We start from the raw sequence: 25,666 nt of genomic DNA on the forward strand, positions 1-25,666 counted from the left end.
CCATCCATTTTGTGAAGTGCGCCAGTCTCTTCTGCAGCACCTCCACAACACGATGCTGTCACCCACGTGCTTCACAGTTGGATGGTGTTCTTCGGCTTGCAAGTCTCTCCCTTTTTCCTCCAAACATAAAGATTGGTCATTATGGCCAAACAGTTCTACATTTCTCAAAAAAGTATGATCTTTGTCCCCATGTGCAGTTGCAAACCGTAGTCTGGCTTTTTTATGGCGGTTTTGGAGCAATGGCTTCCTTGCTGAGCAGCCTTTCAGGTTACGTCGGTATAGGACTTGTTTTACTGTGGATATAGATACTTTTGTACCTGTTTCCTCCAGCATCTTCACAAGGTCCTTTGCTGTTTTTCTGGGATTGATTTACGCTTTTCTCACCAGAGTATGTTCATCTCTAGGAGACAGAACGCGACTTCTTCCTGAGCGGTATGATGGCTGCGTGGTCCCATGGTGTTTATACTTGCATACTATTGTTTGTACAGATGAACGTGGTACCTTCAGGCATTTGGAATTTGCTCCCACGGATGAACCAGACTTATGGAGGTCCACAACTTGGCTGATTTCTTTTGATTTTCCCATGATGTCAATCAAGAGGCACTGAGTTTGAAGGTAGGCCTTGAAATACATCCATGGGTACACCTCCAATGGATTCAATGATGCCAATTAGCCTATCAGAAGCTTCTAAAGCCATTACATCCTGGAATTGTCCAAGCTGTTTAAAGGCACAGTCAACTTAGTGTATGTAAATGTCTGACCCACTGGAATTGTGATACAGTGAATTATAAATTAAATCATCTGTTTGTAAACAATTGTTGGAAACATTACTTGCATCATGCACAAGGTAAATGATCTAACTGACTTGCCAATACTATAGTTTGTTCGCAAGAGATTTGTGGAGTGGTTGAAAAACAAGTTTCAATGACTCCAACCTAAGTGTATGAAAACTTCCAACTTCATCTGTAGCTGTAAAAAGCATTAGTGTTCAGAGCCCCACCCTTCCACAAGCGCTGCCAGGATAATGGCTCCACAGCCGCCTCCACCTTCGACTGTTCCTGATGATCTTGGAACAGAAGACCCAGCCCAGTTTAGTCTAGATTCCTACCCTAAAATTGTTTTATTTAATAGCAACCGGTTCATAGGAAGAGAGTGGCTGGAATACTTGGTTACTGCAGATGCTGTTATGGGGTTGTAAAACACACAACCCACTCAGAACAGATGTAAATTCTATGTCTAGTTTTGATTTACATTTGAATTCAATGTGAAGTTAAAAAATAATATCCACCATGTCATTTGATTTAGGTAAAACGTTGGGTGAAAAAAAATACAAAATGTCTTTCACGTTGATGACTTTTTGCAAATCCAATTAGTTTTCCACATTGATTCAACATCATCAAGTAGATTTTGGTGGTTGAAATGACTTGGAAATAATGTTGATTCAACCATTTCTTGACCAGTGGTGAAGAAAGTTCACACTTGTCATGGTTGAGTAAAAGTAAAGATACCTTCAAATAAAATGACTCAAGTGAAAGTGAGTCACCCAGTAAAATACAACTTGAGTTAAAGTCTAAAAGTATTTGGTTTTCAAAATACTTGACTATCAAAAGTAAATGTAATTGCTAAAATATACTTAAGTATCAAAAGTATAAGTCATTTCAAATTCCTTATATTAAGCAAACCAGACAGCACCATTTTTTTACGGATAGCCAGGGGCACACTTCAACACTTAGGACATCATTTACAAACGATGCATTTGTGTTTAGTGAGTCCACCAGATCTCTTGACAACTGAATTGCACAGTTTTCCTATCCTGCTAATCGTTCAAAATGTAAATGAGTACTTTTTGTTTGTCAGGGAAAATGTATGGAGTAAAACGACATTATTTTCTTTAGAAATGTAGTGGAGTAAACGTAAAAGTTGTCAAATATAAATAGTAATGTATAGATACCACAAAAAAAATACTTAAGTAGCACTTTAAAGTATATTTACTTTATACCATATTTTTTTTGTCCCGTGGGAAACTTTGACCCACTTCTATGTTGGAGTGTTTCTTGAACCACTTACACACCAGTATTACCAATGGGAAAAACTCAGATTACCTGACGTAAATAAATCTGAATAGACTAGCTACGTAGGCCTACAAAGCTACTCGTCATTTGACGTTACCTCCCCTCCAACTACAAAATATAACCCAGTCGACATACTATTTCATTAAACTCAATAACGTTTAAACTGGTGAGCGTACAGATCCGAATGCACATGAAACGATGAATCTGGTGTATAATGTCGTGTTCTTATCACTTGCTCTACATGCCTCAGGTAAGATTGTTTTCATCAAGTTAACATTGCATTGTCCACTTTAACACTGACAATGTCATTTGTAGCATGTTTACATATTCGTCGGATAAACGCAGTGATTTGAATTGCCACTGTTGCTGATGTGGCTTATTTGTTTCTAAACAGCTCAAGTTCCATCGAAATGTGGTGCGCCGCCGTCGTCCTATCCACACATGCAAATCGAGGACATGAAACCGAAAAAGGGTATATCCAGCCATGTACAAAAAGTCCTCTACAGATGCGCCGAGGGCTACACTCAGAACAGTGGCATTCGCTCTATCAAGTGTCAAGATGGAAAATGGACACAGTTAACCATGACGTGTGAAAGTAAGTAAATGCCTACAGCTAAGCATTTAGATCAGTATATGTTGTTGTTGTGCATAACACTGGTTCAATGAATGTCATACCATCATATCATTATGGTTATAACTGTCTCTGGGATGAGGTTGTTGTGTCATTTGACACTTACATTTACTGGGGCCCTCTGGTGGTTGCAAAGAGAACATTTGGGTATAACATTTATATTCAATTCAGTCCTTGAGGACTGCAGTGTGCCTGTTTTAGCGCTGTTTGGCACAAACAGTTCCCTGTGGTTATTTATGTTGAGTTTGGCACAGTATCTCACCCTGGATCCATTCCCTGACTGCCCTGCTGTTTTCTAATGTGTCCCATCCTCTCTTCAGAGAAGAACTGTGGATCTGCTGGGGAGTTATTCAATGGATACTTTCAATATATGGGCTCTTTTTACGGGGACAAAGCAAATGCAGTATGCAATGAGGGGTAAGTGTCTTGAATGTAATGAAATAGGCCTATAGCCTGGGCCTTTTCTTAATCTCTGTGATATTTGCACAGGTTTACACTGAAGGGGATGGAATACAGAATATGTAAGGACTCTGGCTGGAGTGGAGAGATTCCCACGTGTGAAGGTATGCACCATTCAATGATCAATCGTAAAGTAATATGCAGCAATCAGGTCCGTTCCTTTCTAAGTAGGACATATAATATGCATCCTAATCAATTTAGTAGGTTCTGCTGTATGAAATACCAGACTGGCATGCCCTGTACTTGTCTAGTTGATTGTTGGCATGACACACCAAGATCCTGTTGTTGAGACTTGACCATGTTGGCCTTGGACATTCAGTCCATAATTGTCCCATTGTTCCAAAAGCATTAGAATATCATGTAAACAAATGTTCCTTTAGGCTACCACAGCATGGGTAATAATGGCCTAGCTCATGTCCTGTAAGAATGATTCCTCGCCAGACTAGAACAACAAAAAAAGACCATGATTTTTTCCCCCAATTTTTTTCTTCACAAAAGTGAATCCACTGAAGGTTCCTTTGGAGGAAAGATTGTTGACATATTTGCCATTTGTATCTTAAAGCATAATTGTAGTCCATAAGTTGGACTATTTGTGACATTTTGGCCTAACGGTTAGGCCCTAACCCATGGCTCATTTAAAGGGGAAATCTGCTGCTACATACATTTTTTTGACTTACAAATTAATTATATATACCCAGTGATTCTTATAGAATATAACTTATAAATGCCGCATAGGCTTCGTTCAACTCTAGTGCCCCATCAGAACCCAAAATATACACTTGTTTTACTCCAATGTTTGTAAACAAACACAATGTAGCCTTATTACATGGTTAAAACTATATATCTTGGATGGTCAGTCCATGCATCCATAGCACTGTCCATGAATGTGAGAGTGCTTCCATTTCTCCAGCTCCACCCTTCAGCTTTTTACCAAAACAGGGGCGGAAAACCGCTTTGTTATTGCTTCAACTGCTTATTGCCGCTTTAAGACTCCACAATGTTTTATCTGTAGGTGCTACAAAGCAAACAATGGTGTCATATGAATATCTTAATATTGTTGAACATAATATACTCTATGGGCATATTGACGTTTAAAGTGGGATCTCTGCTACTTGTGTTATGATCAAGGGGCCAGGGCTCTTGTCTAGAAGTACGGTTTCGACTGCTCCTACAGTTTTGCTTCGGTACTGCAGTTTAACTGACACCTGGCCCAGAAAGTCTGTTTCTACAGACGGCTACATAGAGAATTCAGATTTGACAATTCCTAATAAGACACTTTAGTCATCACCTTTGTGCACAAAAAAATCCATTTAATTATTCAAATAATTTTCACTAAAGCAGATTTTTAAATATTTTTTATATTATTTGCATCACTCATAGATGTAGATATTAACATTTTATATTCATCCAACGTCTGCTATGTTTTTGGGTGATGTGATGATGTCGCCTGTGCTCACTAAGTGCTGGTGTGCATGTGATGTTGGTCTGTATAAACCGGATGTAACTCGGATATAGACGGTTCATGAATTGGAACTTGAGTAGATTTCCTTGAAAACACCTCAGTGGTTATGATCCAATTTGTAAGCATTACCAACATTGTGAATGTGAAATTGGATTCAAAATGGTTGCCCTCTGCTGGTAATTTACAGGATTTGCAGTGATACAAGTAAAATGAGGGCTTCAATTGGTTACATTGCTTAATATGCCAATTTCTCTCTATAAAATGGACCTTAACTTTCAAACTAGCAGAGATCCCCCTCTGAAACTTTGATAAGCCTGTAGAGTATATTATGTTCAACAATATGAAACAAATGTAGCCAAATCAAAAATTGTATATCTTCAATATGTATGTTTATATTTAAAAAACAAATGAATGCATGGAAATTATTATTGAAATGAAGTTACTACTCATATATTACAGAGCAAACAGTAAAGTTTCTTATGACATCAATTTCTAGCATTTACAGATGAAACATTATGGAATCTTAAAGGAGGTCTGGGTAAGGCCAAAAACTCACAAATGTTCCAACTTCAAGGATTTATTCATCAATTATGCTTTAAGATACAAATGTGAAATATATGTCAACAATCCTTACTCCAAAGGACCTGATTTGTTGTTTGTTTTGTTATGGATGACATTTTGTGAAAATCGCCCATATCACAGGCACCCATAATGTTGTTGTGCTGTTTACCAAAGCATGAGGTCGTTGTCTCGATGGAGGCATCTGTTTTTCCTCTTAATCTCCAAGACGAGGCACATATTTTGTTTGTCATTATAGATACAAGAATGAATTAAACAAAACCACAATAGCATTTTAAATGTCATCATTCTAGAGGGAGGTGAAGCACAAGTGGTTCCAGCAGAAGTGACCTGCCCTGCTCCTTCAGTGGCCAACAGTGTGAAGCTCAGTGAGACTGTCTCAGTGTACAGGGTCAGAGATTCAGTGACCTTGGTCTGCTCCGAGGGCTTCCTCCTGACTGGAGCCCAGCATCTCACCTGTGGACCAGACGGCCAGTGGCAGCCCGAGCTCCCACTTTGTCTGCCCTCTGTCGGAGGTGAGGTCCATCCTGGTTTGAATAACACATTGACTCAGTAGGGGTGCCCAACATCACTTAAGGGTACCCAAAGTTGAAATCTATTCACTTGTTTGGGGTGTCTGGCCCATATTCATTGCTTTGGAGCCTTGATTTGTTATGGCGGTGCCTAGCTCCTGTAATTCCAACTCCCACTCTTTGGAGACATTGCTGTGTCTGTTCTGTTGTTTTTGAAACTCTAATTATCATTCTTCAGTGATGATTTGTTAGGAGTGCTCTGTAATGATAGGGCATGGCCATCTGCCACAGAGAGACACCAAACTTCTATGAGCTATTTTCTGCTTCTTTTTTCTAGAGATCACTTGCAATGCCCCCAATGCAAAGAGGAAGATGTTGATCAATGGGTTGAAGCAAGTTTATAGATCTGGAGATTCTTTGTCCTTTTCCTGCAAGGACATTTATTATTTGGATGGATCGAACACTGTCACATGTGGGGTTGACGGAAAATGGACTCCTTCTCTTCCACAGTGCACAGGTAAGTATCCTGATATGATTAAGACAACTGCTATATAGACTCTGTGTCAAATGTGTTGTAATTTTGTTTTAACTTGCTTCTTTTTCTTTTCTTTTTTTTTTACTCATGTAGAGATTAAGTGCCCTATATTAAACATAACAAATGGTAGGCCATCCATCAAGCATAGAAGATTTGGATCAGATGTAACCATTTCCTGCTTTAAAGGAAACCTGCTAAAAGGTGCTGCCCGCATAAAATGTTCAAGATCTGGGGAATGGATGGAAAAGATTCCACAATGTGTGCCAGGTAAAGGATCTCTTGTTTTCAAAGGATTGAATGTACTGTATGCCTAGTCTCAATGTTGTGCTTTTTACCAAAGTACGAGGTCATTTTTCCTCTTATCTCCAAGATGAGGCACACTTTTTTTTATGTCATTATAGATGCAAGAATGAATTAAACAAAACCACAATAGCATTTTAAATGTCATCATTCTAGAGGGAGGTGAAGCACAAGTGGTTCCAGCAGAAGTGACCTGCCCTGCTCCTTCAGTGGCCAACGGTGTGAAGCTGAGTGAGACTGTCTCAGTGTACAGGGTCAGAGACTCAGTGACCTTGGTCTGCTCCGAGGGCTTCCTCCTGACTGGAGCCCAGCAGCTCACCTGTGGACCAGACGGCCAATGGCAGCCCAAGCTCCCACTTTGTCTGCCCTTTAATGATATAATTGAAAGCCCCAAGCCTGATGGTAAACACAAACACCAGCCAAGATCTGTTACTTTGAGCATTGCAATATATAATACATGTTATGATGCATTGGTTTTATAACAGATGTGATTTCTATCTATCTCCCTTTCCTGTAGGCAGATGTGGAGTGCCCCCGTACCACTCCAACGCACACCTTTCTGACTGCTGTAGAGCACAGGCAGATTTTGGTCCTGGTCACCGGGTCAGGTACAGTTGTGCCTTGGGATACATGAGAGGAAGAGGCACTTACTATAGTACCTGCGTCAGTGGGAGGTGGACGCCAGTAACTCTGAGATGTAAACGTAAGTAACCATATGAAATTATGTGCCAGAATAGATGAAAGTACGGTACCAATCAAAAGTTTGGACACACCTACTCATTCAAGGTTTTTTATTTATTTTTACTATTTTCTACATTGTAGAATAATAATGAAGACATCAAAACTATGAAATAACACACATGGAATCATGTAGTAACCAAAAAAAGTGTTAAACAAATCAAAATATATTTTATATTTGAGGTCCTTCAAAGTCGCCACCCTTTGCATTGGTGACAGATTTGCACAATCTTGGCATTCTCTCAACCAGCTTCATGTGGTAGTCATCTGGAATACATTTCAATTAACAGTTAATTTGTGGAATTGATTTCCTTCTTAATGCGTTTGAGCCAATCAGTTGTGTTGTGACAAGGTAGGGGTGGTTTACAGAAGATGGACCTTTTTGCTAAAATACCAAGTCCATATTATGGCAAGAACAGCTCAAATAAGCAAAGAGAAACAACAGTCCATCATTACTTTACAGTCAATACGGAACATTTCAAGAACTTTGAAAGTTTCTTCAAGTGCAGTTGTAAAAACAATCAAGCCCTATGATGAAACTGGCTCTCATGAGGACCGCCACAGGAAAGGAAGACCCAGAGTTACCTCTGCTGCAGAAGATAAGTTCATTAGAGTTACCAGCCCAAATAAATGCTTCACGGAATTCAAGTTACTGACACATCTCAACATCAACTGTTCAGAGGGGACTGCATGAATCAGGCCTTCATTTTCAAGTTGCTGCAAAGAAACCACTACTAAAGAACACCAATAAGAAGAGACTTGCTTGGGCCAAGAAACATGAGCAATGGACATTAGACCGGTGGAAATCTGTCCTTTTGGTCTGATGAGTCCAACTGTGAGATTTTTGGTTCCAACCGCTGTGTCTTTGTGAGACGCAGAGTAGGTGATCGGATGATCTTCGCATGTGTGGTTCCCACCGTGAAGCCTGGAGGAGGAGGTGTGATGGTGTGGGGGGGTCATAGCTGGTGACAGTCAGTGATTTATCTAGAATTCAAGGCACACTTAACCAACATGGCTACCACAGCATTCTGCAGCGACACACCATCTCATCTGGTTTGGGCTTAGTGGGACTATCATTTGTTTTTCAACAGGACAGTGATGCAACCCAAATCCAGGCTGTGTAAAGGCTATTTGACCAGGAAGCAGAGTGATGGAGTGCTGCATCAGATGACGTGGCCTCCACAATCACCCAACCTCAACCCAATTGATATGGTTTGGGATGATTTGGACCGCAGAGTGAAGGAAAAGTGCTCAGAATATGTGGGAACTCATTCAAGACTGTTGAAAAAGCATACCAGGTGAAGCTGTTTGAGAGAATGCCAAAAGTGTGCAAAGCTGTCATTAAGGTAAAGGGTGGCTACTAATATATTTAAATTTGTTTCACACTTTTTTGGTTACTACATGATTACATATGTGCTATTTCATAGTTTATGTCTTCACTATTATTCTACAATGTAGAAAATAGTTTTTTTTTTACTTGAATGGGTAGGTGTGTCCAAACTTTAGACAGGTACTGTATATGTACAGTTAGTTACTCTACATATACTTTTCATATACTCTGGCACATCATTAATACTTCTTCCTCCTATGTACTACAGTATATAAAGAGCATTATTCTCTTGTTTAAGCATTAGGTGGCAGCAGAGCCATAGATGGTCTAGAATATATCACTCTGTGGTAGTTAATGTTTGTCTGTTTTGTGCCTTCTGAAAAATGTAATTTAATGGCATTTTCTTGTCCAAAGGCAAATCATGTGGCTCAGCTGGAGAGATGTCTTTTGGTCATTTCGTCTATACCGGTGCACAGTTTGGAGATACAGCCACAGGGGTTTGTAATGAGGGGTAAGTTCTATTCTGCTAGTATGTCTTTTTGCTCTTAAGGCTACTCTCAGAATTGTTGCAGTGTACAAATAAAATTATGCGTTGTCATATTAAATCACTTTTTGTACCCATTATTACACCAGGTATCAGCTGGTTGGACAGAATGTAAGAAATTGCATGAATGATGGCTGGGATGGGCGTGTTCCTGTCTGTGAAGGTGTCACATTTATTTTTTAGATGGTCTACTGCACCACACATTTGTACACCTGGGTCATAGTTCAATTGCTTTTGGTAACTTTGCTTTAGTTTAGAACATCCCTGAACTTCAGTTCTGTCACCCATAATCTTTAAAAAAAAAGGTAATGTAAATGTACATTGTGTTTGTGACTTTCAGCGGTGCAGTGTGCTAAACTTCCTGAGGTGGTAAATGGAGAGATAAATGGCCATTTGGAACCACCTTACGTTTACAGCACTGTGATTGGCTATCGGTGTCGCGTAGGGAAACTGATTGGAACGAGTGAGCTCTACTGTACCAAAGATGGGACATGGAGTGCGCCACCTCCAGAGTGCAAAGGTGCCATTTTCTGTTCAACTCTATAGCTTCTATAGCTGCACTATTTTTGCTATGTTTTTTTCCCTTCAGCAAACTAGGAACATCCCTTAAGTGTTGAGAACTTGGCCCTGAGAGTAATATTAAGGAACCAACCCCTTTAAAACCAATAAAGTAAAAGCTTATGTTGACTCTTTCATCTCTGTTCACAGATATTAAATGTCCCTATCCCAAAGTACAATACGCCCAAATGACAAGAGGAATTAGAATGCCACTTGAGTTTGGGGACTCTGTGACATTTGTCTGCTTTAGGGGCATGGTGATGAATGGACCAGGCACCGTCACATGCAGCCTGGATGGGACATGGACTCCTGCCCTTCCCACATGTCAATGTGAGTAATTCTGAAGGGTCTATTTACTGACAATATAACCCTTTGTAGGCTGATACGTAATTGAAGTGCATTGTATAAAATTGTCCCTTTTTTTTTTTTTTTTACAGATCGGCGTTACTGAAGGTCTAATACCATTGATCATTATACTGAATGTCTTCAACTCAACCATTTTACCATAACTTTTACCATAATAATCAAACTCAATGCATTTTATTATAATAAATGAATATCCTAATGACTGTTGTCTTTAAATACCCCTTCTGTCTTCTGGAATCATGTTATTGTGAATTTTACAGCACGTTTGGTACATATACCCCTATTTTAGGGGACCAAAAGTATTGGGGAAATATTCACTTGTGTATTAAAGTACTCAAAGTTAATTATTTGGTCCCATATTCATAGCACACAATGACTGCATCAAACGTGTGACTCTACAAATGTGTTAGATGCATTTGCTGTTTGTTTCCGATTATTTTGTTTACAATAAAAATGTATGTTAAATTCTGCGTTGTCATTTTGGAGTCACTTTTATTGTAAGAATATGTTTCTAAACACTTCTACAGATGCAAAAATATCAGTGTCCTAGTGTTCTGCGTAGCTTAGTTGGTAGCTTGCAATGCCAGGGCTGTGGGTTCAATTCCTGCAACCGATATGAAAACTTTTTTATTTTTATTCAAATGTATTCACCCACTACTGTAAATCGCTCTGGATAAGAACGTCTACTAAATGACAAAAAAAATTATCATACCAAATACAGTGGGGCAAAAAGGTATTTAGTCAGCCACCAATTGTGCAAGTTCTCCCACTTAAAAAGATGAGAGGCCTGTAATTTTCATCATAGGTACACTTCAACTATGACAGACAAAATGAGAAACAAAATCCAGAAAATCACTTTTTAGGATTTTTAATTTATTTATTTGCAAATTATGGTGGAAAATAAGTATTTGGTCACCTACAAACAAGCAAGATTTCTGGCTCTCACAGACCTGTAACTTCTTCTTTAAGAGGCTCCTCTGTCCTCCACTCGTTACCTGTATTAATGGCACCTGTTTGAACTTGTTATCAGTATAAAAGACACCTGTCCACAACCTCAAACAGTCACACTCCAAACTCCACTATGGCCAAGACCAAAGAGCTGTCAAAGGACACCAGAAACAAAATTGTAGACCTGCACCAGGTTTGGAAGACTGAATCTGCAATAGGAAAGCAGCTTGGTTTGAAGAAATCAACTATGGGAGCAATTATTAGGAAATGGAAGACATACAAGACCACTGATAATCTACCTCGATCTGGGGCTCCACGCAAGATCTCATCCCGTGGGGTCAAAATGATCACAAGAACGGTGAGTGATTTTGAGTGAAAACCTTCCATCAGCAAGGGCAGTGAAGATGAAACGTGGCTGGGTCTTTCAGCATGACAAAGATACCAAACACAACGCCTGGGCAACGAAGGAGTGGCTTCGTAAGAAGAATTTCAAGGTCCTGGAGTGGCCTAGCCCGTCTCCAGATCTCAACCCCATAGAAAATCTTTGGAGGGAGTTGAAAGTCTGTGTTGCCCAGCAACAGCCCCAAAACATCACTGCTCTAGAGGAGATCTACATGGAGGAATGGGCCAAAATACCCGCAACAGTGTGTGAAAACCTTGTGAATACTTACAGAAAACGTTTGACCGCTGTCATTGCCAACAAAGGGTATATAACAAAGTATTGAGATAAACTTTTGTTATTGACCAAATACTTATTTTCCACCATAATTTGCAAATAAATTCATTAAAAATGCTACAATGTGATTTTCTGGATTTGTTTTTCTCATTTTGTCTGTCATAGTTGAAGTGTACCTATGGTGAAAATTACAGGCCTCTCTCATCTTTTTAAGTGGGAGAACTTGCACAATTGATGGTAGACTAAATACTTTTTTGCCCCACTGTATCTACATGCACATAGCACCTCAATCAGCCCGACTAATCGGTGCCTGTATATAGCCTCACGACTGTTATAGCCTTGCTACTGTATATAGCCTCGCTACTGTTATATTCCATTGTCTTTTTACTGTTGTTTTTATTAATTTACTTACCTATTGTTCACCTTTTTTGCACTGTTGGTGTAAGTAAGCATTTCACTGTAAGGTCTACTACACCTGTTGTATTCGGTGCACGTGACAAATAAACTTTGATTTGATTTGATGCCATTGATTATCATTGACATGTTTCTACAACTTGATTGGAGTCCACCTGTGGTAAATTCAATTGATTGTAAATTATTTGGAAAGGCACACACCTGTCTATATAAGGTCCCACAGATGACAGTGCATGTCAGAGCAAAACCCAAGCCATGAGGTTAAGGAATTGGCCGTAGAGCTCCGAAATAGGATTGTGGCGGGGCAGAGCTCTGGGGAAGAGTACCAAAACATTTCTGCAGCTTTGAAAGTCCCAAGAACACAGTGGCTTCCATCATCATTAAATGGAAGAAGTTTGGAACCCCCAAGACTCTTCCTAGAGCTGGCCGCCCGGCCAAACTAAGCAATCGGTGGAGAAAGGCCTTGGTCAGGGAGGTGAACAAGAACCCGATGGTCAATTTGAGAGAACTCCAGAGTTCCTCTGTGGAGATGGGAGATCCTTCCAGAAGGATAACCATCTTTGCAGCACTCCACCAATCAGGCCTTTATGGTGGAATGGCCAGACAGAAGCCATTCCTCAGTTAAAGGCACATGACAGCCCGCTTGGAGTTTGCCAAAATGTACCTAAAGGACCCAAATACCATGAGGAACAAGATTATCTGGTCTGATGAAACCAAGATGGAACTATTTGGCCTGAATGCCAAGCATCACGTCTGGAGGAAACCTGTCACCATTCCTACAGTGAAGCATGGTGGTGGCAGCATCATGCTGTGGGGATGTTTTTCAGCGGCAGGGACTGGGAGACTAGTCAGTGTCAAGGGAAAGGTGAATAGAGAAAAGTACAGAACGATCCTTGATGAAAACCTGCTCCAGTGCACACAGGACCTCACACTGGGGCGAAGGTTCACCTTCCAAAAGGACAATGACCCTAAGCACACAGCCAAGACAATGCATGAGTGGCTTCGTGACAAGTCTCTGAATGTCCTGGAGTGGCCCAGCCAGAGCCCGGACTTGAACCCGATCGAACATCTCTGAAGAGACCTGAAAATAGCTTTGCAGCGACGCTCCCCATCCAACCTGACAGAGCTTGAGAGAATCTGCAGAGTATAATGGGAAACACTTCCCAAATACAGGTGTGCAAAGCTTGTAGCGTCACACCCAAGAAGACTCAAGGCTGTAATAGTAGCCAAAGGTACTTCAACAAAGCACTGAGTAAAGAGTATCAATACTTATGGAAAATGTCAAGGCATCTGAATGCTTTCCGAATGCACTGTATGTAAGATGAGCCTTGACTAGAGTACACTATATACTGTACATATGAAGTGGGTAAAACAGTATGTAAACTTTTTTTTTACTTTGTGGAGTGATGGGTAACGATGCCTCGTGGGTGTCAGTTGTTGATGTGTGGCGAGGGTCCCTGGTTCGAGCCCAGGTAGGGGAGTGGAGAGGGAAAGAAACAAAACTGTTACATATGTCCATAGGGCAGCAATCTCTAAGGTGAAGGGTATCGTACCGGCTAGTAACTATGACTAATTTCAGGGCAGGGTACTGGGTGGAGGCCAGCTAGTGGTGACTATTTAATAGTCTGATTGCCTTGGGATAGAAGTTATTTTTCAGTCTCTCAGTCCCAGCTTTGATGCTCAGTGGTGGAAAAATACCTTAATAGAAAATTAATAGATGATGACTCAAGTAAAAGTGGAAGTCACCAAGCAGAATACTACTTGAGTTAAAAGTCTAAAAGTATTCGGATTGAAATATAGGTATCAAAAGTCAATGTAATTGCTAAAATATACACGAGTATCAAAAGTAAAAGTATATAGTGGGGAGAACAAGTATTTGATACACTGCCGATTTTTCAGGTTTTCCTACTTACAAAGCATGTAGAGGTCTGTCATTTTTATCATAGGTACACTTCAACTATGAGAGGCGGAATCTAAAAGAAAAATCCAGAAAATCACATTGTATGATTTTTAAGTAATTAATTAGCATTTTATTGAGTGTACCTATGATAAAAATTACAGACCTCTACATGCTTTGTAAGTAGGGAAACCTGCTAAATCGGCAGTGTTTCAAATACTTGTTCTCCCCACTGTAAATCATTTTACATTCCTTATATTAATCAAACCAGACGGCACGATTTTCTAGTTTTATTTTATTTACAGCTAGCCAGGGGCTGGCCCACTCCAACACTCTGACTTAATTTACAAACAAAGCATTTGTGTTTAGTGAGTCCGCCAGATCAGAGGCAGTAGGCATGAGCAAGGATGTTCTCTTGATAAGTTCGTGAATTAGACTATTTTCCTGTCCTGCTAAGCATTCAAAATGTAACGACTACTTTGGGTGTCAGGGAAAATGTATGAAGTACATTGTTTAACTTGGGTCAAATGCTTCAGGTGATGTCTTGAGATGTTCAATATATCCACATTATGTTCCCCCTTCATGATGCCATCTATTTTGTGAAGTGCACCAGTCCCTCCTGCAGCAAAGCACCCCCACAACATGATGCTGCACCCCCATGCTTCACGGTTGGGATGATGTTCTTCTGCTTGCAAGCCTCCCCCTTTTTCCTCCAAACTGTGTGGGTGGACCATTTCAGGCTGTCAGTGATGTGCACACTGAAGAACTTGAAGCTTTTCACCCTCTCCACTGAGACCCCTTTATGTTTTTATTTATTTTACTAGACAAGTCAGTTCAGAACAAATTCTTATTTACAATTAAGGCCTACCCTGGCCAAACCCTAACCCGGACAACACTTGGCCAATTGTGTGCCGCCCTATTCGACTCCCAATCACGGCCGGTTGTGATTCAGCTTGGAATCGAACCAGGGTCTGTAGTGACACCTCTAGCACTGAGATGCAGTGCCTTAGACCGCTGCGCGACTCGGGAGATGAATGGGGATGGGGGCATGCTCTGTCTGCTGTCTCCTGAAGTCCACGTTCAGCTCTTTTGTTTTGTTGATGTTTCTGAAGAGGTTATTTTCCCCGCCAGGGCGGAGTTGTTGCTAATAAATCAAATCATATTGTATTGGTCATATACAAGTGATAAGCAGATGTTATTGCGGGTGTAGCAAAATGCTTGTGCTTCTAGCTCTGACAGTGCAGTAATATCTAACAAGTAATATCTCACAAATTACACAACATATACCCAATACCCACAAATGTCAGTAGGAATGAATTAAGACTTTATACATATGGATGAGCGATGTCAGTGTGGAACAGACTATGATACAGTAGAATAGTATAGAAAACAGTATATACAGTTGAAGTCGGAAGTTTACATACACCTCAGCCAAATACATTTAAACTAATTTTTTTCACAATTCCTGACATTTAATCCTAGTAAAAAATTCCCTGTCTTAGGTCAGTTAGGATCACCACTTTATTTTAAGAATGTGAAATGTCAGAATAATAGTAGAGAGAATGATTTATTTCAGCTTTTATTTCTTTCATCACATTTCCAGTGGGTCAGAAGTTTACATACACTCAATTAGTATTTGGTAGCACTGCCTTTAAATTATTTACCTTGGGTTTGCCCTCGGTAATGCGGTGAGCAGACCGCACCACCCTCTGGAGAGCCTTGCGGTTGCGGGCGGTGCAGTTGCCATACCAGGCAATGATACAGCTCAACAGAATGCTTTCAATTGTGCATCTGTATAAATTTGTGAGGGTTTTAGGTGACAAGACAAATTTCTTTATCCTCCTGAGGTTGAAGAAGCTCTTTTGCACCTTCTTCATCACACTGTCTGTGTTTGTGGTCCATTTCAGTTTGTCAGTGATGTGTACGCCAAGGAACTTGAAACTTTACACCTTCTCCACTGTGGTCCCGTCGATGTAGATAAGGGTGTGCACCCTCTCATATTTCGTGGAATCCACGATCATCTCCTTTGTTTTGTTGACATTGAGTGAGAGGTTGTTTTCTAGGCACCACACTCCCAGAGCCCTCACCTCCTCCCTTTAGGCTGTCTCGTCATCGTTGGTAATCAAGCCTACTATTGTTGTGTCGTCTGCAAACTTGATGATTGAGTTAGAAGCGTGCTTGGCCACGCAGTAATGGGTGAACAGGGAGAACAGGAGGGGGCTGAGCATGCACCCTTGTGGGGCCCCAGTGTTGAGGATGAGCGGAGTGGAGGTGATGTTTCCTACCTTCACCACCTGGGGGCGGCCAGTCAGGAAGTCCAGGACCCAGTTGTACAGGGTGGGGTTCAGACCCAGGGCCTCAAGCTTAATGATGAGCTTGGAGGGTACTATGATGTTGAATGCTGAGCTATAGTCAATACACAGAATTCTTACATAGGTATTCCTCTTGTCCAGATGGGATAGGACAGTGTGCAAAGTGAAACCTATTGCATTGTCTGTGGGTCTATTGGGGCGGTAAGCAAATTGAAGCTGGTCAATTTGGCCTACCAGTGTTGTCAGCAAACTTTATGATTTAGTTGGAGACATGCGTGGCCACGCAGTCATGGGTGAACAAGGAGTACAGGAGGGGGGCGATTACGTCATTTGTGGATCTGTTAAGGTAATGTGCAAATTGTAGTGGGTCTAGGGTGTCGGTAAGAGGGAGGTGATATGATCCTTAACTAGCCTCTCAAAGCACTTCATGATTATAAGGGAGGGCTATGGTGTGATAGTCATTTAGTTACCTTCACTTTCCTGTGTACAGGAACAATGGTGGACATCTTGAAGCAAGTGGGGACAACAGACTGGTTAGGGAAGGTAACTTAACTAAATGAATAAGTCCCTGAAAACTCCAGCAAGCTGGTTTGCACCGGTTTCTGTCAAGAACTGCAATGCGGCTGGGTTTTTCACGCTGAACAGTTTCCCATGTGTATCAAGAATGGTCCTCCACCTAAAGGACATCCAGCCAACTTGACACAACTGTGGGAATGCTTTCAACACCTTGTAGAGTCCATGTCCTGATGAATTTAGGCTGTTCTGAGGGCAAAAAGGGGGTGGGTGCTACTTAATATTAGGAAAGGGTTCTTAGTATTTTTTACACTCAGTGTATAAATTCATACGGTATCATTGTTTATCATTTGTTTGACATGTTTTCCAAATGGCTACTGCGATTGAGAGAGCCAATGAGAAGAGCACTGACATTTGTCATAGGGCATGTTCAGCAGGATGCAACATTTTGGAACTTTCAGATAGAAATATACTATCAATGTAGAATATGCGTCTCTGACATGTAGAAGGAATCACGTCGGCTCTATTTGTGGTATTTCTATCTGCAACATTCAAGAACTTTTAGCAGTGAACATGACCATAAACATGTGGTCAACCTTCAGAGCTTGTGTGAGCACAATGTTGCCACTAGAGGGCAGTCCAGGGTTGTGCTGGACAGATGTGTAGTTTGGCAGGTGTCTGCGTGAGCTGATGCAGACTTGCCTCTCCTCACAGCTGCTGTGTATGCAGACAGGCACAGTGAGAGACTACAGAGCGGTGTAGTAATTGCAGTCATGATTGAGGCTGTAACCCATTGTTCTACTTTTTGATTATTATTTGTGCACTTGGTCAACATTTTTGCGAGAATGTTAGGAGCTAGTAACACAATCATTTTACTGCACTCGCTATATCTGCTGAACTGTGTACACGTCCAGTAAACTTTGATTTGAGTTATATTATTATGCATCATGTGATGATGGAAGACAACATACTGTTTACAGACCACTTTCATTGGATTGCTGGTGTTGTCCTTACTTTGATGTGCAGTCTGGTTAGGACCTTTGGAATAAAGTGTTAGGAAGGCCTCCAAAAGGTTTCCACTACAGCGTGTGATCCACTATGATCTTTTAAGTGTGGGAGATGATTCATTCAGCCACAGCCTACCACTCACTTAACAACTGTTGCATTTAGCGAGACCATGTCTATGTTCCTTCAGACCTACAGTGGCAAGAAAAATGATGTGAACCCTTTGGAAATACCTGGATTTCTGCATAAAGTGGTCATACAAATTGGGTCTGATATTCATCTAAGTCACAACAATAGACAGTCTGCTTAAACTAATGAAACACAAACAATAATATGTTTTCATGTCTTTATTGAACACATTGTGTAAACATTCACAGTGCAGGGTGGGAAAAGTATGTGAACCCTTGAATGTAATAACTGGTTAACCCTCCTTTGGCAGCAATAACCTCAACCAAATATTTTCTGTAGTTGCGGATCAGACCTGCAGTGGTCAGGAGGAATTTTGGACCATTCCTCTTTACAAAACTGTTTCAGTTCAACAATATTCTTGGGAAGTCTGGTGTGAACTGCTCTTTTGAGGTCATGTCACAGCATCTCAATCGGGTTGAGGTCAGAACTCTGACTGGGCCACTCCAGAAGGCGTATTTTCTTCTGTTGAAGCCATTCTGTTGTTGATTTACTTCTGTGTTTTGGGTCATTGTCCTGTTGCATCACCCAACTTCTGTTGAGCTTCAATTGGAGGACAGATAGCCTAACATTCTACTACAAAATGTCTTGATAAACTTGAGAATTCATTTTTCTGTCGACTATAGCAAGCTGTCCAGGCCCTGAGGCAGCAAAGCAGCCCAAACCATGATGCTCCCTCCACCATACTTTACAGTTGGGATGAGGTTGATGTTGGTGTGCTGTGCCTTTTTTTCTCCACACAGTGTTGTGTGTTCCTTCCAAACAACTCAACTGTAGTTTCATCTGTCCACGGAATATTCTATCAGTAGCGCTGTGGAACATCCAGGTGCACTTTTGCAAACTTCAGACGTGAAGCAATGTTTTTCTTTTGGACAGCAGTTGCTTCTTCCTTGGTGTCCTCCCATGAACACCATTCTTGTTTAGTATCCTAGAGTCGTCAACAGAGATGTTAGCATGTTCCAGAGATTTCTGGAAGTCTTTAGCTGACACTCTAGGATTCTTCTTAACCTCATTGAGCATTCTGCACTGTGCTCTTGCAGTCATCTTTGCAGTACGACCACACCTAGGGAGAGTAGCAAAGTGCTGAACTTTCTCCAATTATAGACAATTTGTCTTACCGTGGACTGATGAACACCCTTTCCAGCTTTATGCAAAGTAGACAATTCTTCATCTTAGGTCTTCTGAGATCTCTTTTATTCGAGACATGGTTCACATCAAGCAATGCTTCTTGTGAATAGCAAACTCAAATTTTGTGAGTTTTTTGAAAGAGCAAGGCAGCCCTAACCAACATCTCCAATCTCGTCTCATTGATTGGACTCCAGGTTAGTTGACTCCTGACTCCAATTAGCTTTCGGAGAAGTCATTAGCCGAGGGGTTCACATACTTTTTCCAACCTACACTGTGAATGTTTAAATTATGTATTCAATATAGACAAGAAAAATATAATACTTTGTGTGTTATTAGTTCAAGCACACTATGTTTGTCTATTGTTGTGACTTAGATGAAGATCAGATCAAATTTGATGACCAATTTTATGCAGAAATCCAGGTAATTCCAAAGGGCTCACATACTTTTCTTGCCACTGTATGTTTCCTCAGCCCTATGTTCCCTCAACCTATGTTTACATTGCCCTATGATCCCTGGGCCCTATGTTCCCTCAACCTATGTTTACATTGCCCTATGATCCCTGGGCCCTATGTTCCCTCAACCTATGTTTACATTGCCCTATGATCCCTGGGCCCTATGTCCCATTAACATATGTTCCCTTGGCCCTATGTTCCCTCAGCCCTATGTTCCCTCAGCCCATGTTGCCTCAGCCCTATGTTGCCTCAACCCATGTTCCCTCAGCCCTATGTTCCCTCAGCCTTATGTTGCCTCAACCCATGTTGCCTCAGCCCTATGTTCCCTCAGCCCATGTTGCCTCAGCCCTATGTTGCCTCAACCCATGTTCCCTCAGCCCTATGTTCCCTCAGCCCATGTTGCCTCAGCCCTATGTTGCCTCAGCCCAATAATACCTCAGCCCTATGTTCCCTCAACCAATGTTGCCTCAGCCTTATGTTGCCTCAGCCCTATGTTCCCTCAACCCATGTTGCCTCAACCCATGTTGCCTCAGCCCTATGTTCCCTCAACCCATGTTGCCTCAGCCCTATGTTCCCTCAACCCAATGTTCCCTCAACCCATGTTGCCTCAGCCCTATGTTGCCTCAGCCCTATGTTCCCTCAACCCATGTTGCCTCAGCCCTATGTTGCCTCAGCCCTATGTTCCCTCAACCCATGTTGCCTCAACCCATGTTGCCTCAGCCCTATGTTCCCTCAACCCATGTTGCCTCAACCCATGTTGCCTCAGCCCTATGTTCCCTCAACCCATGTTGCCTCAGCCCTATGTTCCCTCAACCCATGTTGCCTCAGCCCTATGTTCCCTTAACCCATGTTGCCTCAGCCCTATGTTGCCTCAACCCATGTTGCCTCAGCCATATGTTCCCTCAACCCATGTTGCCTCAGCCCTATGTTGCCTCAGCCCTATGTTGCCTCACCCCATGTTGCCTCAGCCCTATGTTGCCTCAACCCATGTTGCCTCAGCCCTATGTTGCCTCAACCCATGTTGCCTCAGCCCTATGTTCCCTCAACCCATGTTGCCTCAGCCCTATGTTGCCTCAACCCATGTTGCCTCAGCCCTATGTTCCCTCAACCCATGTTGCCTCAGCCCTATGTTGCCTCAGCCCTATGTTTCCTCAACCCATGTTGCCTCAGCCCTATGTTCCCTCAACCCATGTTGCCTCAGCCCTATGTTGCCTCAACCCATGTTGCCTCAGCCCTATGTTGCCTCAACCCATGTTGCCTTAGCCCTATGTTCCCTCAACCCATGTTGCCTCAGCCCTATGTTCCCTCAACCCATGTTGCCTCAGCCCAATGTTGCCTCAGCCCTATGTTGCCTCAACCCATGTTGCCTCAGCCCTATGTTGCCTCAACCCATGTTGCCTCAGCCCTATGTGCACTCAACCCATGTTGCCTCAGCCCTATGATCCCTCAACCCATGTTGCCTCAGCCCTATGTTGCCTCAGCCCGATGTTGCCTCAGCCCTATGTTCCCTCAACCCATGTTGCCTCAGCCCTATGTTGCCTCAACCCATGTTGCCTCAGCCCTATGTTCCCTCAACCCATGTTGCCTTAGCCCTATGTTGCCTCAACCCATGTTGCCTCAACCCATGTTGCCTCAGCCCTATGTTCCCTCAACCCATGTTGCCTCAGCCCTATGTTGCCTCAACCCATGTTGCCTCAACCCATGTTGCCTCAGCCCTATGTTGCCTCAACCCATGTTGCCTCAGCCCTATGTTCCCTCAACCCATGTTGCCTCAGCCCTATGTTGCCTCAACCCATGTTGCCTCAGCCCTATGTTCCCTCAACCCATGTTGCCTCAGCCCTATGTTCCCTCAACCCATGTTGCCTCAGCCCTATGTTGCCTCAGCCCTATGTTCCCTCAACCCATGTTGCCTCAACCCATGTTGCCTCAGCCCTATGTTCCCTCAACCCTATGTTGCCTCAGCCCTATGTTCCCTCAACCCATGTTGCCTCAGCCCTATGTTGCCTCAACCCATGTTGCCTCAGCCCTATGTTGCCTCAACCCATGTTGCCTCAGCCCTATGTTCCCTCAACCCATGTTGCCTCAGCCCTATGTTGCCTCAGCCCTATGTTCCCTCAACCCATGTTGCCTCAACCCATGTTGCCTCAGCCCTATGTTCCCTCAACCCATGTTGCCTCAGCCCTATGTTGCCTCAACCCATGTTGCCTCAGCCCTATGTTGCCTCAACCCTTGTTGCCTCAGCCCTATGTTGCCTCAACCTATGTTGCCTCAGCCCTATGTTGCCTCAACCCATGTTGCCTCAGCCCTATGTTGCCTCAACCCATGTTGCCTCAGCCCTATGTTGCCTCAACCCATGTTGCCTCAGCCCTATGTTGCCTCAACCCTTGTTGCCTCAGCCCTATGTTTCCTCATCCCATGATGCCTCAACCCATGTTGCCTCAGCCATATGTTCCCTCAACCCATGTTGCCTCAGCCCTATGTTGCCTCAACCCATGTTGCCTCAACCCATGTTGCCTCAGCCCTATGTTGCCTCAACCCATGTTGCCTCAGCCCTATGTTCCCTCAACCCATGTTGCCTCAGTCCTATGTTGCCTCAACCCATGTTGCCTCAACCCATGTTGCCTCAGCCTTATGTTCCCTCAACCCATGTTGCCTCAGCCCTATGTTGCCTCAGCCCTATGTTGCCTCAGCCCTATGTTGCCTCAACCCATGTTGCCTCAGCCCTATGTTCCCTCAACCCATGTTGCCTCAGTCCTATGTTGCCTCAACCCATGTTGCCTCAACCCATGTTGCCTCAGCCTTATGTTCCCTCAACCCATGTTGCCTCAGCCCTATGTTGCCTCAACCCATGTTGCCTCAACCCATGTTGCCTCAGCCCTATGTTGCCTCAACCCATGTTGCCTCAGCCCTATGTTGCCTCAGCCCTATGTTGCCTCAACCCATGTTGCCTCGGCCCATGTTGCCTCAACCCATGTTGCCTCAGCCCTATGTCGCCTCAGCCCTATGTTGCCTCAACCCATGTTGCCTCAGCCCTATGTTGCCTCAGCCCATGTTGCCTCAGCCCATGTTGCCTCAGCCCATGTTGCCTCAGCCCATGTTGCCTCAACCCATGTTGCCTCAGCCCATGTTGCCTCAGCCCTATGTTGCCTCAACCCATGTTGCCTCAGCCCATGTTGCCTCAGCCCATGTTGCCTCAGCCCTATGTTGCCTCAACCCATGTTGCCTCAGCCCATGTTGCCTCAACCCATGTTGCCTCAGCCCATGTTGCCTCAGCCCATGTTGCCTCAGCCCATGTTGCCTCAGCCCTATGTTGCCTCAACCCATGTTGCCTCAGCCCATGTTGCCTCAACCCATGTTGCCTCAGCCCATGTTGCCTCAGCCCATGTTGCCTCAGCCCATGTTGCCTCAGCCCATGTTGCCTCAGCCCATGTTGCCTCAGCCCTATGTGCACTCTGCCTTATGTTCCATCAACCTTATATTTTTTACACCTTTGATGTTGGTTGGTTTTGGTAAGTTGATCCACTGTTGCATGATGGAACAGAGACGAGCAGAATTTCTGTTACATGTTTTTGAAATACGTATTATTTTTGAGAATTTTTTCATTTGTATGTCACTGGCCTGAACTCAAATGCAATGTATTTTGTAATAACGCAATTTAAAAATAGAAAATACTTTTCTATACTGTTTTTTATTAGTGGCCCCCTATCGCCCCAAATTTACTGCATGGTGTCAGAAGTGTGATGGAAATATGGTGTGATAAAAGTGTCTGCTAAATTACGAAAATGTAATGTGAAAATGAAATCTTTCAAAGCATACAGGGTATTATTTGAATGTTTTCTGTCCACAAAAAAGGACACATTTGATTTCAATACAAATTATTTGGACAATAAGCAGTTATGCCAATTTTGACTGAAATGTATTAAGTTGATACTGAGGGAACATAGGGCCCAGGGAACATAGGGCCCAGGGAACATAGGGCCCAGGGAACATAGGGCCCAGGGAACATAGGGCCCAGGGAACATAGTGCCCAGGGAATATAGGGCCCAGGGAACATAGGGCCCAGGGAACATAGGGCCCAGGGAACATAGGGGCCAGGGAACATAGTGCCCAGGGAACATAGGGCCCAGGGAACATAGGGCCCAGGGAACATAGTGCCCAGGGAACATAGGGCCCAGGGATAGGGCCCAGGGAATATAGGGCCCAGGGAACAGTAGGGGGTGCCAGGGAACATAGGGTAGGGCCCAGGGAATATAGGGCCCAGGGAACATAGGGCCCAGGGAACATAGGGCCAGGGAACATAGGGCCCAGTGAACATAGTGCCCAGAGAACATAGGGATCATAGGGAACATAGTGCCCAGGGAACATAGGGCCCAGGGAAGGGAACATATAGGGCCCAGGGAACATAGGGCCCAGGGAACATAGGGCCCAGGGAACATAGGGCCCAGGGAACATAGGGCCCAGGGAACATAGGGCCCAGGGAACATAGGGCCCAGGGAACATAGGGCCCAGGGAACATAGGGCCCAGGGAACATAGGGCCCAGGGAACATAGGGCCCAGGGAACATAGGGCCCAGGGAACATAGGGCCCAGGGAACATAGGGCTCAGGGAACATAGGGCCCAGGGAACATAGGGCCCAGGGAACATAGGGCCCAGGGAACAAAGGTCCCAGGGAACATAGGGCTCAGGGAACATAGGGCCCAGGGAACATAGTGCCCAGGGAACATAGTGCCCAGGGAACATAGGGCCCAGGGAACATAGTGCCCAGGGAACATAGGGCCCAGGGAACAAAGGTCCCAGGGAATATAAGGTGGAACCCCGTTTAGCTGCCTGTTGTCATCTGTATTACTTTCAGGCAGGCAGCCCAAACAGACTTCTAAACAAACTGATGGGCTTTACCGTCATCCTCTTTCATAACCCCCTGTAAGATGTTCATAATGACCTAATTGCTTCGTTTCAGACAGAATTATGCTGCATATGGTGTGGATTTAATGAGGATTTATTTTTGTAGTTTCTATTGTTGCCAAGGAATGATGTGATGTGAGCACCTTCATCCAAAAACAAAAACTACAGGAGGAGAAACAGTCTGCAACGTTGCTCTCTCATAGGAAAGAATGCTCCTAGTTAGTGTCAGACTTATATTTATATAATATCATTAGAATTCTCCGTTCGCAAGAGGGAAACAATTACGTTTTAACAGCTTTCTCTTTGGCGATAACACAGAGCAATAAATGAGCAATGAATGAATGACTAATGCAGACTAATGCAATTTCCATTTAGTGTTTTATGTATTTCATATTCCACACCGTTCATCATGAGCCATTAAGTCATTCATTTTGTACAAAATGTTGGTAATTTGTAACTCACTAATAAGAGGAATTGCCTCCAGTTAACAGTATGAATTTTGAACTGTTGAATTGTGTTTTCTTCCCCTTGTATCAAATTGAACCTTCTTCCACTGGAGGTTTGAAATTAAGTATTTTGCTTGGGCCCTGGCAACAGTGCAGCGAGGCAGGCTGGATAACAATAACCAATTTGTTTTTCCCTGAAAAGTGTAACCTTGGCTGACTCAGGGTGACCCAGAAGGCTCAGAGTGGCGTGGTCGTTTTGATCTCTTTCAGAGGAAATCATTTATTTTCTCCAGAGTAAAAGAAAAAGGGTTAGGACTGGTCCTGGCCTGTGGCACTTAGTCTGAATGTTTTGTAAACTATTACTCAACAAAGCATCAACTGTGCAGTCATCTTTGATCTAGTCTGTTTGCTTGTCAAGGTAAATTTATAGGAATCAGACATAGATTTATTTTCACGTAACATTTCTTAAAAGGGTCAAACATGTGTCTAGTCTACAAGTTCTATGTTAATCTATCACAAGCATCCTTTTCTACTTTGTGAAAATACAAACCTTCAGATTTATGACGCTCCTCTAGACCTTGTCAGATGCTGACTGGGATAAAGGCATAAACCATGTTCGGCTACACATTGAGGTCATGGTCTTCTATGTCGGTTGCTGTCTTGGGCGGTCAGTCGTCCTTTGACTATATCTGTGTGGGAGG

General features: G+C 43.0%; 1 protein-coding gene across 2 annotated transcripts; it reads left to right on the forward strand.

Moving 5' to 3' along the window:
• Positions 1-2,154: 2,154 nt before the first annotated feature.
• LOC118359826 (complement receptor type 2-like) lies at positions 2,155-10,556 on the forward strand. 2 transcript variants are annotated; one of them, XM_035738626.2, is made up of 14 exons: positions 2,155-2,322; positions 2,467-2,667; positions 3,024-3,120; positions 3,193-3,266; positions 5,497-5,718; positions 6,053-6,232; positions 6,344-6,517; positions 6,707-6,952; positions 7,068-7,253; positions 9,033-9,129; positions 9,252-9,325; positions 9,503-9,682; positions 9,871-10,050; positions 10,158-10,556. In XM_035738626.2, the coding sequence occupies exons 1-14, from the start codon at positions 2,271-2,273 to the stop codon at positions 10,169-10,171; spliced, it is 1,977 nt and encodes a 658-aa protein (XP_035594519.1). In that variant the 5' UTR covers positions 2,155-2,270; the 3' UTR covers positions 10,172-10,556. The 2 variants fall into 2 exon arrangements, with proteins under 2 accessions (XP_035594519.1, XP_052338142.1); XM_052482182.1 differs by lacking the exons at positions 5,497-5,718; positions 6,053-6,232; positions 6,344-6,517.
• Positions 10,557-25,666: the final 15,110 nt, after the last annotated feature.

This window comes from Oncorhynchus keta, chromosome 27, assembly GCF_023373465.1.
Source record: "Oncorhynchus keta strain PuntledgeMale-10-30-2019 chromosome 27, Oket_V2, whole genome shotgun sequence".
Taxonomy (NCBI): domain Eukaryota; kingdom Metazoa; phylum Chordata; class Actinopteri; order Salmoniformes; family Salmonidae; genus Oncorhynchus; species Oncorhynchus keta.

Bases quoted from the DNA above. Each gene is read 5' to 3' on its own strand.
- LOC118359826 (XM_035738626.2), top strand. From the start codon at position 2,271: ATGAATCTGGTGTATAATGTCGTGTTCTTATCACTTGCTCTACATGCC. The intron at 2,323-2,466 runs GTAAGATTGTTT...GTTTCTAAACAG, and splicing joins ACTTGCTCTACATGCCTCAG to CTCAAGTTCCATCGAAATGT. The intron at 3,267-5,496 runs GTATGCACCATT...TCATCATTCTAG, and splicing joins AGAGATTCCCACGTGTGAAG to AGGGAGGTGAAGCACAAGTG.